Source organism: Pecten maximus, chromosome 2 (genome assembly GCF_902652985.1).
Source record: "Pecten maximus chromosome 2, xPecMax1.1, whole genome shotgun sequence".
NCBI classification, from domain to species: Eukaryota; Metazoa; Mollusca; class Bivalvia; order Pectinida; family Pectinidae; genus Pecten; species Pecten maximus.
In genome coordinates, this window is record NC_047016.1 from 52,502,589 (window position 1) to 52,517,945 (window position 15,357).

Sequence of the window (15,357 nt, forward strand, 5' to 3'; positions counted from 1 at the left end):
AGATGTTCATCCGTAACACGTCTGAGATACAACTTCAAGTTGTAGGAACCATTTATAAAGATGCATCCGGAAGTGGTCAAACACGAAGAGTGGATATGAAATAAGAGATATAGATGACCATAGCTATGATATAATTGTATGTTGGGGAAACTTACTTCCGTCCAAAACAACGTGATATGTTTGATAAAGGAGGTATACTTTTGAGAAAATGTTTTGATGCATGGCAATGCGATATATTTATGTTTGAATTAATTATTATATAGACCATTAATTATTAATGCAAATGTTTACAGTTTGCAAACATCGATACACTTGCTTTTTTCTATTGATCTATTGATATAGATATTGTCTTTAAACATGGCTAAATAAGGCGATTTGTTTGTGTATGTGAAGCATTAAAGTTATTTTTTCATTGTTCACATAAAATAAGATCCCTCCTTATTTACAAACTTCTGCTTTCTAATTAATTTTGTCAAAGTTAGTTTGCGTTTTTTGTCACTGTTAAATGCACGAAATGCAGTTTTAAACAATAATGTATTTGGAGTTTCAGAAAATTTCCCTCCTGTAGGATTATTCAAACGAAAATTTCTGCTAGTTTTCCATTTGATTTATATGATGTAAATGAAATGCCTAAGAGAGATAACTCGTACGTGCTTACTACTTTTTACTACTATTGCTATGGTTTGGGTGATTAAACTGATTCATTATATTTTACTGATTTATATTAAGAGTATTTTGTTATTTGCTTCATACTTTCTCCGTGTAAATGTCTTTTGTACAAACTTGACAATCAAATGTCAATTAATTTGGCTATCAACCAATTAAAACACATCTTCTTGTTTTCTTTTGTTACACGTGTTGGTCTTTCACGATTGTCGATTGCTGTTCAGGACGTTAATGTTAGAAAACAAATACGGAACTTGTGCTAAACAAATTGAAAGGTTGAATTAAGTAAATATTACGTATTGTATATGTTTTCTGACAAGTTGCTTGTAGCTTACCACTATACATGGTACGTTTATTATGGTAAAGGACCTGTGAATTGCCAAATATTGAATGTTACAATCTAAAAATAGAAAATTCTTTGGGAAATGGGGGAAATTTTAAGACCTCGGTAACACGAAAAAAAATAAAATTACATATATATGTATCTTATAAAATATTCAGTAATGTAAAGGAAGTTAATAACTGTTCACAGATTACTCATTCATGTCTAACGATTTCATGAGTAGGATCTACCGGTGTTACACGACATTTGTGTCACTAACACTTTTCATACTATCGAGCAACACCCTCAGAATCCGGTGAGTCAAACAGAGACATGAAGCAGACTACATGTTATATCAACGTTAGTTTGTGGTGTACACTCGCGCGGGTAATAGTCGTCCCGTGAAGGACTGGGAAAATGGACCATCACTGGATTATTCTTGTTTTAGTGACATTATATAAGGTTGGATTAACTATTGAGAATGGAGACAAAATTAACGGTAAAGTTTGCTTCTTTTGTTGTAATCTAGACTTCGATGAGTAGTTGCTGAATATGTCTGTTTTAGTGTGTGATTGTTAAGTATCAAATTAAAATAAATCAAAAGGTCATTTGGTACAAAGATGGGTGCAGATTGGTGGTTTGATCTCACCTCAGCTGCAAAGGCAGTGGGAAATTATTTTACCTGAGAATCAATTGTCTTGTTGAACATTATGAATGTTATACATACAATATAAATAATAACCTTGCCAGGGTAATACATACACTACATATATAATATTAATCAGCACCTCCCGCGACTATATGATTTAGATATTTACCAGACTGTATAGGTGAATGCATCACTTTATCCAGGTAAACCATAACAATACACTTGACACATGTGAATACATCACCTCATCCATAATAACCATAATGATATACTTGACACAGGTAAATACATCACCTTATCCAGATAACCATAACAATACACTTGACACAGGTAATCTATAACAATACACTTGATACAGGTAATCTATAACAATACACTTGATACAGGTAAACCATAACAATACATTTGACACAGGTAAACCATAACAATACACTTGATACAGGTAAACTATAACAATACACTTGACACAGGTAAACCATAACAATACACTTGACACAGGTGATTACATCAGCCTATCCGTGTTTTCCAGTTAACACAAGGGGACGCATTGTGTGGATATATATCCAGTATATATCAGAAACAATCATTAATCATCACAATTCTAATCTTTTGGCAACAAGACATCTATCAGCACAGAGTAATCTCCGAAGTGCTTAGCATATCAAGTTTTTGAAACAAAGCCTGCACGTTAAAAGGTAGTACATGTAGTTCACCACTGAAAATATAATACCACTATTACCTTTACCTGGTACACATATAATTCAGCATCCTTTAGAAATACACTCTGAACCAGGAGGGCACAAGAAGAGCCAGAAACGCCGTGTTTTACATACAGGAAATATCAAAGTTCCATGTGCCATACAGGTCTTCATGTACAAAATAACTCTTGTATTAAGATAAAAATGGGCACAAAGCAACCATTTTTACTTTCCCATATACTGTGGACGCATCCATTACTGAGGATCATGGATTCCAAAACCCAGAAATAATATCCTGTGTATTGCATTATACTGTATTGCAAAGCAAACCAATCCATACCATCAGGTCCCCAGAGTGGCTTTAACTGTCTAAACATAGCCACTGAAATCCCCCATTCATCAGGATCTGTGATCATGCTGAGGTAATTTCTTTCCCTCAATATCCATTAAAATTGTGTTGCGACGACAATATAACGTTTATGTTTTCGTTTATTATTTCCTCTTCCCAATAGTTCGAACAACAACTCAACGAGGAACTGGGTCACATACCAGTATCCCTTTACAGCAATATTGTAGTCGTGACGCAAGTAAACACTAATCAAAATATGACAATACATATACATCTATAACAAGCTGGAAAATATGAATTTTAACATTACGCTGATAAAGAGTACAAGACAATACCAATTGAAGTGTTGTAGAAATCACAATGGCTTTCTATTGTTTTAGCGTATATTTGAAGCTGGTCGACTAAATGTAATGTCTTGATTTTCCAAATACTAAAAAATCATTTGGATATACATGATATTATTACTAATATTACTAATATCTGTCTTCTCTTTTGTGATAACAAAACCAGTTCTCCGTATGACTTGTGAAAGCAACTCTTAGTATAATTATTATTCATTGTAATACTTAATCTACTGTAGTGTATTAATCCATATAATAATAGTGTATTACTCTTCATAATTTTAACAGATTCTCTGTGGTTATACAATGTTTACGCTACCTGGAATGAGGCATTTGGCATGTGTAAGAGGAATGACGCTTCACTCGCCGTGCCTGATAAAGATGAAGAGAAAGATGTACGCGCAGCCTTGAACCCCAAAAAATATGATGAAGTCTGGGTCGGCCAATACACTTACACCACGCCTTGGATGTACCCCACCGGTATGTTTGTTAATGGTACATCACTTACACAGTAGATGTTGTACAATTAGTAATAATGTAATCACGGTACTGAAGCAAGAGACAAGGTTATCATTATAATATTTTTTATTATTATAATTATTATTATTGTCTTTTAGTTGTTTATTTTTGTTTGTTGTTGCAGGGTGCTACAGTTCCAATAATCCAAACTTCACAAGGATGGAACAAAATAGCCTTACAACATGTAAACATTTGTGTGGCGATTCTGACATTATGGTGAATGTAAGTAAAGTGTGCATTAAAAATTATCGTTTTAATTATCATATAATTTTCCATTTTTTTAAATTATTATTATTCCTTTATTTTCTCTCCTTTGTTAACTTCCTTCTTCCTAATGTCCCCTTTGACAATGCCTAACTGGTGGCCTTTAGTTGAGCGTTCGTTTCTGTGAGGAAATCTTTCGGTTCTGTCTCCAGACGGAAACATACACGAGATGTATGCGTGTTGTGAGTTTGTATATGTTTTAGGAGACGACAATATGTTCATTGTATGCCTCCATCTGATGGCGTGGAACCGATTTCGACTTTATATTGCTACCTCACTAAGCAACCATTCTGTCGAAGGCACTAAACACACCATTCAACTCGATGACATTACACTGGCAGCGTGTACAAGTCGTCATATTACTAACATATCATATATTAACTTTGACTTCAATTTAGGGCTGATGTTGGTAAGGAGTTCGATTTGTACTTTGTGATGACTGGAGAAGAATGCCACTCTAAATTAGCAATATTTTGTTTCTTACAGATATACAATTGCCTATGTGTGGAAAAAAACCCGGATACAAACACTCGGAAACCGCTTGAACAATGCAACACTAGTTGTCCTGGAAACAAAGAGGAATATTGCGGAGGACAAAATGTTTTCCAGCACTATGCAACATGTAAAACGCCTTATATACTGTCAATATTACTATATTGTCTAATTTTCTGGTTTTACCAATATGAAGGTTTTACGAATGTAGTCCGTTAGCACCACTCTAACTATTATTTGATATTGTGACGTAACCCGGATTCTACCTAGATTTGCGGGTGTCGTCGATGAAGAAGACGCTTACTCTGTCGGATCACCTGGTCTTATTTCCTCACATATTTTCAGGAATCACCACGCGATTCAATATTTTGTATATTGTTTTTTTTTATTTTGATAATATAAATGTAATGAATATTTGACTTATGTTTTTTTTTACCATAAGTCTTGTGTTCTTTTACAAATTAAGCTTTAATGTTTTGTTGTTTTGCTGTTGTTGGTTTTTTATTTGGCGGGGGGGGGGGGGAGGGGGTACCAATGTTACAGAGTACACGTTCCTTAAAAGTTATTGTATCGTCATGAAAATGTTAGTATATTTGTACCATTGTTAGAACCAGGCTATGGACTAGACAGGCTGTATCTGTTGTAAAATAACTTTGTTTCAGTCTTTAATATATTTAATAGTACTTTGATTTCTGCACAATTAAATGATATAAAATGAAAACCGTGTACATTATGAAGAAACTTTAAACATTTTCTTTTTTGTGCCATTTTTGCAGATACCGATATTAAGGAAGATAGCAGTAGGCATGACCGTTATTGTGGACTGATGGAGAAATTGACATCCATTGATTTACTACCGCATGACTGCCGGGTACAAAACGCGTTTTTGTGTGCAGTGCGTAAGTAAACTGACAGTTTTAAAACAATACATTATAATCGTTATATTAGTTTAAAATATAGATTACATCATTATACCTCATCATCCATGGTGACCAATCCATTTTGCATCTCTGTATTATATTTAATACCGAATGTGTTAAAAAAACATTTCGTGTGATGAACCATTTAAATCTTTGCATATGGCAATAGTATATATTCCTGTTGATGTAGTTATTTCATATTTAAGAAATTGTGAAATACATGTAAATACTTCTATTATTGAAGAATAATTTCAGCCTCACTATGTATAGTATAAGTAGGAATAATTCACATCTCAACAAAAGCACCTTATTTTTGAAGATGGCAATGTGAGCAACGACAGACCTTTTTATATACCCAAGTACAACAACGGAAGGATACGATATCTGCCCTTCAAAGATGCCCTGGAATACTGTGTTAAAAACGGAAGTTATTTAGCTGACCCAACAAAATTGGTTCTGAACCAATTTAAGTCCAGAGAGCCAGCTCAATACTGGGTTGGGGTCAGGAGGTACATTACCTATGTGACGTCAGTACACGGTAAATATACATATTATTTAAACAATACTCACTTCTAGTTCGAATCAGAAAAACGCAGTAAATATCAGATTGCAACAAGAAAGAAGCGTTATATCGTAAGCAAGTACGGACTATTGTTAACGGGAATACAACGTCGATACATACAATGAAGCAGTATCGCTAACAACAAACACCACGTTAGAATAACTATAAATTGTGATGAAATATAAGCATTAAGAATTAGAAATAGTAAGTAAGAATAAGAAATTAGAAATTGGATTTAAGTATAAGCATTAGAATGAGGAATAGTAAATAAAAATAAGAAAATAAGCAGTTGGAATTTCGACCCTGTCGGCGTTCCATAAAAATACAAATATTCATTCCAAAGATGTGTAACTACATAGGATACGATCCAATAAGACGTCCTAACGACATAACTCGACTAAACAAGGATTGGTCTACTGATGGGGTGGTTAAACCTATTTGTTTCTTGTTTGTAACTATAGAACTTCCAAGCAAGGTAAGAAACCAAAGATGCCTTTATATCATCAAAGGATCTGCTGGGGTGACACCGGATAGAACACGTGATTGTTCGATGAAAGCTGCCTTTCTATGTCGGAAGCGAGGTAAGAAATTCAAGCAAGATCTGCCATAATTAATTAATTTTCCATTACCATTGCTACTCCGACAATTACCACAAGATGGCTGGTCACACATCGTTTCATTGGTAGGAGTCTCTGAATGCTTTCATAACGCATAACGCTTTTATACAAAATATACATATTTTACATCCGAAATGTCATAATATTTACCAAATCACAATACCTACCAAACCAATTACTATCTTGTCACAATATTTACCAAATTACAATACCTAACAAACCAATTACTATCTTGTCACAATATTTATCATATCACAATACCTAACAAACCAATTACTATCTTGTCACAATTTTATCATATCACAATATCTACCATGTACCAATTACTATCTTGTCACAATTTTATCATATCACAATATCTACCTATCATGTCACAATAATATCTAGCATGTACCAATTATTATATTTTACATCTGGAATGTCACACTATTTACTGTAAAACAAAACCTACCCTGTACATGTACCAATAATTATCATGTACTAATTTCTTCTACTTCACAATACCTACCATGTATATGTACCAATAACTATCATGTACTAATTTCTTCTACTTCACAATACCTACCATGTATATGTACCAACAACTATCATGTGTTATACCTACTGTACCTAGCTTTCACCAAGATTTATTCTGCAATCTGCTAATATCAACCTTGTACCCATACCAATCAGTCGCTATCCATATCAAACACTATTATTAAACCAGCTAGGAATCTATGTTTTCACATATTTTGACATTTCACTGGGTATTGTTTAAATTTTAAACGGAATCGTGTGATTTACACGCTGCCATTTTATATCATAGTGTTTAAATAAAGTATATATGAATTTTAGTGGAACCCACGACGGCTTCTAATGGTGGTATCACGTCCAACGCTGGCACATCACATGCCAAAAATACTCCAAATACAACCAGATCCCAGTCTTCTACAGTTACCTCGGAAATTACCGGAACTCCGACCACCGATATAACAACTGACCATGGAAACCAGGAACCTCCATCAACAGGAATAGGTACAGGCAGCATGTCATTGACTGTACATATCTAATAGTTAATTTCCATTTTCCTTATGACAGCACTATTTCCTTTCTGGTTGCTGTTTTCATTTATTTAGGTGGGTAAGGAGTTATTTTTTGCCGAGTTTGACATGGGATTTTGGGATCTCGCACCAAATTTATGCACAAACTTTTCAACTTTAGGAGGGGAGGCCTGGGATTTAAAAAACAAAATATTGTTGGCTGTTTTGACAAAACAAAAGTTTGCTTTGATACATCATAAAGATTGAAAGTAATCCAAATGTATAAACTTTTAGAGGGCTTTGTCCCGAATACTAGGTCATGATTGTTTTTTAATATCTAATACATGTGTAATTTGTGAATTTCTTCATAATTATAAATTGATACATGTTATTCAAAATTATTGTGTGAAATCAATTCTTACAATAACCCAATAAAAGTTATTGTGATGTATTAAATTGATGTTTTGTTTCAATCTGCATATATAACAGCTAACATTGCTTTAGTTCATTAAACTATTTGATCACACCAAAAATATTAATTGTCTCCCTTTATTTAGTGGACAATCAAGATATTTTGCTGATATTATCAAATTTTATAAACTGATATAGATAGCAACGGGTGATGAAATTACAAATAATAACACTTTATTTTCAAAACGAATGAAATAATCACAATGCCTTTGGAAAATAAAAAAAAAATGAAAATAAAAGTTAAAATATTAAAGGGATAAAAAAAATATTGCTGACATGTTCTGAAAAAAACTGTTTTCCACTGGGATTGGATTGTAAAACCCTGATAAAAAATCCCCCCCCCCCCCCCCCCCCCCAGTCAATAGCCAATATAATGTATATAGTGTAAAAAGTTTTAAAACTAGTATTACAGCCATTAGTGTAAACGTTCATTCTGATATTATAGCTTATATCATAAAAGTTCAGATTCATATCTATTCTAAACATACACAAAATAACAATAGAAAAAAGAAGGACGGAACTGTAGATGGACGGATATGTTCTGATAACGCTCTCCCATTGTATTCTGTCTGTATACACAATACTATACTTTCAGTGTCAGTCACCATGCCTTAACCAAATCAACTTTCCAAAGCTACAAACGATAGAGATACTTCAAGTGGGAAGTTATCCATGTGACAACCATTTGGTTTTGTATTGATATATCTGCAAAATACTGGCAAAAGTAATAATACAAAAGGTTCATATTGCAAAATACTTCTATGACCCAATGAGATTCGTTGACTACTTTCGAAACGATGGATCTGTCATTACTTTTTTATTTTACGGTTTCTTCTTTTTAACTTTCATGTATGTTTGGAATTGCATTCAGTATGTCGACAATTAAGCAATGCGCTACAGGGCCATCTGATGCCATTCTCTACATGTTTTAGCATTGTATTATTTAACGTGGTTACAGGGCATTGAAGGACAATCACCCATGTGTCCGTGTTGCACGATAGTGGTGATTTTTACTGGGATGGGGGGGGGGGGGGGCGATATGTTTGTATTTGACTCCTGCTTGTATAGAAGTGGTTCCAGTTGAATGCAGCAAACTGTGGAAGACACTCACTGCTTGTAATTACCTTGACGTTATCGCAAGAAAATTTTCAATTTCAGATTCATGGCCGTATATTGCTGCAGGTGCCGGGTTTTTCGTTGTAATCATCGCCTTGGTTACCGTCGCCATGGTCTGTTTATGGAGGTAGGTTTATATTTGCCATTTAGAGTTACCGAGTGACTTGTTACTTGGTGTTTGTCTACACTGTATATATGTTCTGAGCGTCATTGATATGTGGATATGGAAAATTAATACAGGTCAATCGCTGATATTCAAGGGGCCGCGGTGGCCGAGTGGTTAAGGTGTCCCGAAACATTATCACTAGCCCTCCACCTCTGGGCCGCGGTGGCCAAGTGGTTAAGGTGTCCCGACACTTTATCACTAGCCCTCCACCTCTGGGCCGCGGTGGCCAAGTGGTTAAGGTGTCCCGAAACATTATCACTAGCCCTCCACCTCTGGGCCGCGGTGGCCAAGTGGTTAAGGTGTCCCGACACTTTATCACTAGCCCTCCACCTCTGGGCCGCGGTGGCCAAGTGGTTAAGGTGTCCCGAAACATTATCACTAGCCCTCCACCTCTGGGCCGCGGTGGCCAAGTGGTTAAGGTGTCCCGAAACATTATCACTAGCCCTCCACCTCTGGGTTGCGATTTCGATGCCTACGTGGGACAGTTGCCAGGTACTGACCGTAGGCCGGTGGTTTTTCTCCGGGTATTCCGGCTTTCCTCCACCTCCAAAACCTGGCACGTCCTTAAATGGCATGGCTGTTAATAGGACGTTAAACAAAATAAACCAAACAAAACTGATATTCAAATAATTTCTATCTAGAAGCCGAGACCATTTCGGCCGATCATGAAGGTGTGGCGTCATTACGTCACTATAGTGTGACGTTTCTTTGGTGATATCGTTATAACATGAATATTCATCATTTTGTTGTTTCAGGAGTCGTCGGAAAACGTCTGAATTAGCTGCAGACATCATACCTTTAGAGACCCATAACTATGACTACCTCGACATAATGATTACAGGGAATGAGGACGAGACAAATAGGCTTGGAGACGGTAGATATGAGAATACCACGGACAGTACGGAAACTACCATTGGACAAAAAGAAGCCGCAACCTCTGATTCACCGATAAACGAGAACGAAAACACCACTTGTAGCAATTTCACTGGTCGCATCAAGCCATCAATATCTAGCGACGAAAATATCAGTGATAATCTTTATTGTTTAGCTGATAATTCGAAGGAAGACAAATCTTCTCCCAAACTTAGTTCGTCATCATTAGCTTGTGGAACAAAGCCCCATACAAAGCCCCATACCAGTAAAAGTCCATATGACTATGCACATTCAGTTATTGGCGACCGGGGTAAGACTGACGATTCAGAGAATGTTGAAGATGACATTTATAACCAACTACATGCGCCCCACACCAGTCACAATCGGCCTGCTGATGATGTATATGACCACGCCAACGCGATGTCCTATGAAGGATGTTACCACGACATTTCTAAACCCGGACATGTAAACAAGGAAGAAAATGTAAATGCTTATGATAGCACTCACAATATACTAAATTCAGATGTGTACAATACTCTTTCTATTAAAGGCTCAAGGGTTAACGGAAATGATACTTATAATCCCTATGTCGATACACATATAGACCCACCACTGCCATGATTCACACGGCTAGATTACAAATTAGTCAAATTCGTCATTAGTTGTGTAAACGGCCGGCTTATGATTGAGACAAGATGCAGCACTGGCATTGTATAGACAACTGATTAACTTGTTCAAGACGACCAATGTCGCAAATATATTTTTCGTTGATTTTTTACATTTTTAATGGATGAAAAAATATTTAGTTTCTACCGACGTGATTAAGTAGTAACTAATAAAACCTGTAAGTCTACTTAAGCTGAGTTGAACATAGAAGTTTATGGCGGAAGCAGTGGATAACGTAGAAAATACTAACCTCCGGAAATCCTGGTTTTATTTTTCTTTGTACTTTTGTAAGGATTTCGAGGTAGAGCAATATTTTGATCATTTTCCTTTCTATATAATTGATTTTGAATTGAAGTTAGCATTCACTGTTTGTTCAGGAACAAATTGAAAAGAAATCTAATCTAATGTTGTCCATAAATTCTATCAATAAAATGGACGACTTCAAGAAAACAGATACTCAATACTGAATCATCATATCTTTATCAATAGTTATCAATAGGATATAGAGTGGTGAAACCGGTATATCATAATTTGTGAAATTTTAGAGTCAACAAATTTAATATAAACATCCATAAAAATACGCAGGATAACAAAACATATTTGATATAGATTAAAGTTAATAAACAGACACACAAATACAAATATTCCCGCTTCAGTAATAAATGTTAATGTTTCATGTTGATGGCACATGAGGAATTGAATAATGTTTTGTTAGTAAATTTGTTTAGAGCTTTTGTTTTGTTTTGTATTGGTTTGTGTTAATAAAATAATATATGCTTATTTGTGTTTTTTGGTCATTTATTTAAGTGGATTCGAGGCTTGTTTTCTCTTCGTACATGATTTTAATACTCATTTATGTTCGTGACGGGTTTATGTCCTCGCAACAGGCAGGACAGTTACCATGGAAACAGGGAAAAGAGCAAAGAAATAACATTTTAAAAAAGCAAAGCAAAAGCAAAACAATCAGGAAAAAACATGAAAAGGGAAGCAAACGAAAAGTAACAAAATGAGTGCCAAAGAAATCAATGTTCTCTGATATCTTCAAAGTCAATTTGCATTGGCAATGTGCTCTGGATTACTTAATGTTTTCTTATTAACTTCAATGTTCCCTGATACATTCAATGTCCCCCGATGTCATCAATGTTCCATGATGTCTTCAATGTCCCCTGATGTCTTCAATGTCCCCTGATGTCTTCAATGTTTTCTGATGTATTTAATGTTCCCTGATGTCTTCAATCTTCCCTGATGTCATCAATCTTCCCTGATGTCGTCAATGTTTCCTGATGTCATCAATGTCCCCTGATGTCTTCAATGTTCCCTGATATCTTCAATGTCCCTTGATGTATTCAATGTCCCCTGATGTCTTCAATCTTCCCTGATGTCTTCAATGTCCCTGATGTCTTCAATGTTCCCTGATGTCTTCAATGTTCCCTGATGTCTTCAATGTTTCCTGATGTCATCAATGTTCCCCGATGTCTTCAATCTTCCCTGATATCTTCAATCTTCCCTGATGTCTTCAATGTTCCCTTATGTCTTCAATCTTCCCTGATGTCTTCAATGTCCCTGATGTCTTCAATGTTCCCTGATGTCTTCAATGTCCCTCGATGTCTTCAATGTCCACTGATGTCTTCAATGTTCCCTGATATCTTCAATGTCCCTTGATGTATTCAATGTCCCCTGATGTCTTCAATCTTCCCTGATGTCTTTAATGTCCCTGATGTCTTCAATGTTCCCTGATGTCTTCAATGTTCCCTGATGTCTTCAATGTTCCCTGATGTCTTCAATGTCCCTTGATATCTTCAATGTTCCTTGATATCTTCAATGTCCACTGATGTCTTCAATGTTCCCTGATATCTTCAATGTTCCCTGATGTCTTCAATGTTCCCTGATATCTTCAATCTTCCCTGATGTCTTCAATGTTCCCTTATGTCTTCAATCTTCCCTGATGTCTTCAATGTTCCCTGATGTCTTCAATGTCCCTTGATGTCTTCAATGCCCACTGATGTCTTCAATGTTCCCTGATATCTTCAATGTCCCTTGATGTATTAAATGTCCCCTGATGTCTTAAATCTTCCCCGATATCTTCAATGGTCTCTGATGTCTTGAATGTCCCCTGATGTCTTGAATGTCCCTGATGTCCCCTGATATCTTCAATGTTACCTGATGTCTTGAATGTTCCATGATGTCTTCAATATTCCCTGATGTCTTCAATGTCCCCTGATATCTTCAATGTTACCTGATGTCTTCAATGTTCCCTGATGTCTTTAATGTTCCTTGATGTCTTCAATGTCCACTGGTGTCTTCAATGTTACCTGATGTCTTGAATGTTCCCTGATGTCTTTTATGTTCCATGATGTCTTCAATCTTCCCTGATGTCTTCAATGTTGCCTGATCTGTTCAATGTCCCCTGATATCTTCAATATTCCCTGATGTCTTCAATGTCCCCTGATATCTTCAATGTTCCTTGATGTCTTCAATGTCCCCGGATGTCTTCAATGTTTCCTGATGTCTTCAATGTTGCCTGATCTGTTCAATGTTCCCGGATGTCTTTAATGTTCCCTGATGTCTTCAATGTTCCCTGATGTCTTCAATGTTGCCTGATCTGTTCAATGTCCGCTGATTATCTTCAATGTTTCATGTTCTCTTCATTGTTCATAGATGTATTCAATGTTCCCTGGTCTGTTTAATGTTCCCTCCATTGACTCTTCAATGTTTTATGGTTTGTTCAAGGGTCTATGGTCTTTTCAATGTCCCCTGATGTCTCCAATGTTCTATGGTATCTTCAATTTTCCTTGGTCTTTTCATTGATCCATGATGTCATCAAAGTTTTCTGATATCTTCAATGTTCTATTAAATGTGACCTGATATCTTCAACGTCCCCAGATAAATTCAATATTCCCTGATGTATTCAATGTCCCCAGATATGTTAAATGTTCACTAGTCTCTTCAATGTTCTCTGATTTCTTTAATGTTTCCTGAATAGAAAACAGTAGCTGCTACACAGCGGGAATTATTACTCTTTCTCTCATATACAAACCACCTCTAATCCCTTACGCACACCCTTCTAAGCCTCTTACCGTCATGCAACAAGAAAATTATTCCTAACTCATTGCTACACGTGTTTCTTACAATTTTCATTAAGTGGGTCTGCTTGGTTTAAATTGCATTATTTTCTGTGATTGGCGTGAAATGGGAAGTAGTAAGAATCACTTAATGATCTCGTGATTTGCACAGAGACTCATGAACCACTCACGGAGAATCAGTCCAGATGTTCCGAATGACTTTATGTTGCAGAAAGAAATCGAATATTTCCAAACGCTCTCGTCCTATTTGTTCCAAAACTGTAAAAAAAAACATCCTTACGTAAACATTCTAGGCACGGTATCGTTTTTTTATCAGCTTGGCTACCTTTTACCTGTTAAGAAACCGTTTTTGGAAATTGATAATACATACTGAAAAGCGCATATAACAAGCATGTTAAATAGAAAATAAAACAAACAAAAAAACAAAATTTTGTCGACTTCTTTTATATTGATCCATAATACATGTACATTGGTGAAATGAAGCATAGATAATTATGAATTGCTCCGGGGTAAAATTTTATCATCGATGATATAGTAATTAGTATTTGTATTATAAGGAAGGAAGAACTTGATATACACACAAATGATGACGACACACAAATGATGACGACACACAAATGGCTATTTAGAAGAATATGTAAAACTAAACAACCAGATTTCATAATGTGTGCAGAAATTGATAATGTGACTAAAACTATCTACGCTGTATTCACTATACAGTTGTTAACATGCCACTCACGCGTACTCCTGTTTAAACGTGACAAGTAATAACACTGGCTATAGGTCTCACACAGCTAATTATTTCACTATGTGTTATTACCAATGACTCCATCCCCTCAATCGCTCATTTGAAGTTTAAATATTGTGATTTATATCAAAATAAAGTTGGAAGATGTCCCTATCATGAAAAATGATGTCATTGGATAGGTTTAATAGCATATAAGAGCACATCAGTACCTTGAAGACAGTAACCCTGTGTTAACGGTGGAAATGGGAACCCCAACCTGGGGAATTCCCGACTGTTCACACCTGGAATGCTACATCTTTCCAGGAGTGAAATTCTCTATATAAGACTCTATTCTTTATTCTCATATATAGAGAGTACCAATTACTCAGGAAATAGCTTCAAGCCTAAGGAACACATTTTCTTCGGGGACTTGGTTCAGGTGAAACACTAGCTAAGTGGCTGGATAAGTTGTAATTATGATACACCATGTTTACGGCCGATTGTAGTTAATTTCGTATAGATTTTCAAACTGCCAAAATCAAATATCATAGATGGAAAAAAGCCGTGATGTCGACCATACAAACATTCCGATGGTCTTCAACAAGATTCATCTTTGTCCCATCAATTCTGTCGTCAGGAGTCGACATCTGTCACAGAAATAGTGATAATGATAATAAGTAATAATATACTGAAACGAAGGGAAGTAACTCTAATAGATTGGAAATGAGAAAGCAGGGATGATGCTATCTAGGAATGGAAAATTAACAATTGGTAAATGGAAATCATCGGTTGTATTCTTTATTTCCAGTTCTACATGATATATTCGATCAATGTTAT

General features: G+C 35.7%; 1 protein-coding gene across 1 annotated transcript; it reads left to right on the forward strand.

Moving 5' to 3' along the window:
- Positions 1–1,354: 1,354 nt before the first annotated feature.
- Positions 1,355–11,490, forward strand: LOC117322457. Its single transcript, XM_033877382.1, has 10 exons — positions 1,355–1,487; positions 3,314–3,505; positions 3,669–3,766; positions 4,295–4,430; positions 5,077–5,199; positions 5,540–5,758; positions 6,244–6,363; positions 7,234–7,413; positions 9,048–9,132; positions 9,927–11,490. Exons 1-10 carry the CDS (start codon positions 1,406–1,408, stop codon positions 10,663–10,665), a joined length of 1,974 nt encoding a protein of 657 aa, XP_033733273.1. The 5' UTR covers positions 1,355–1,405; the 3' UTR covers positions 10,666–11,490.
- Positions 11,491–15,357: the final 3,867 nt, after the last annotated feature.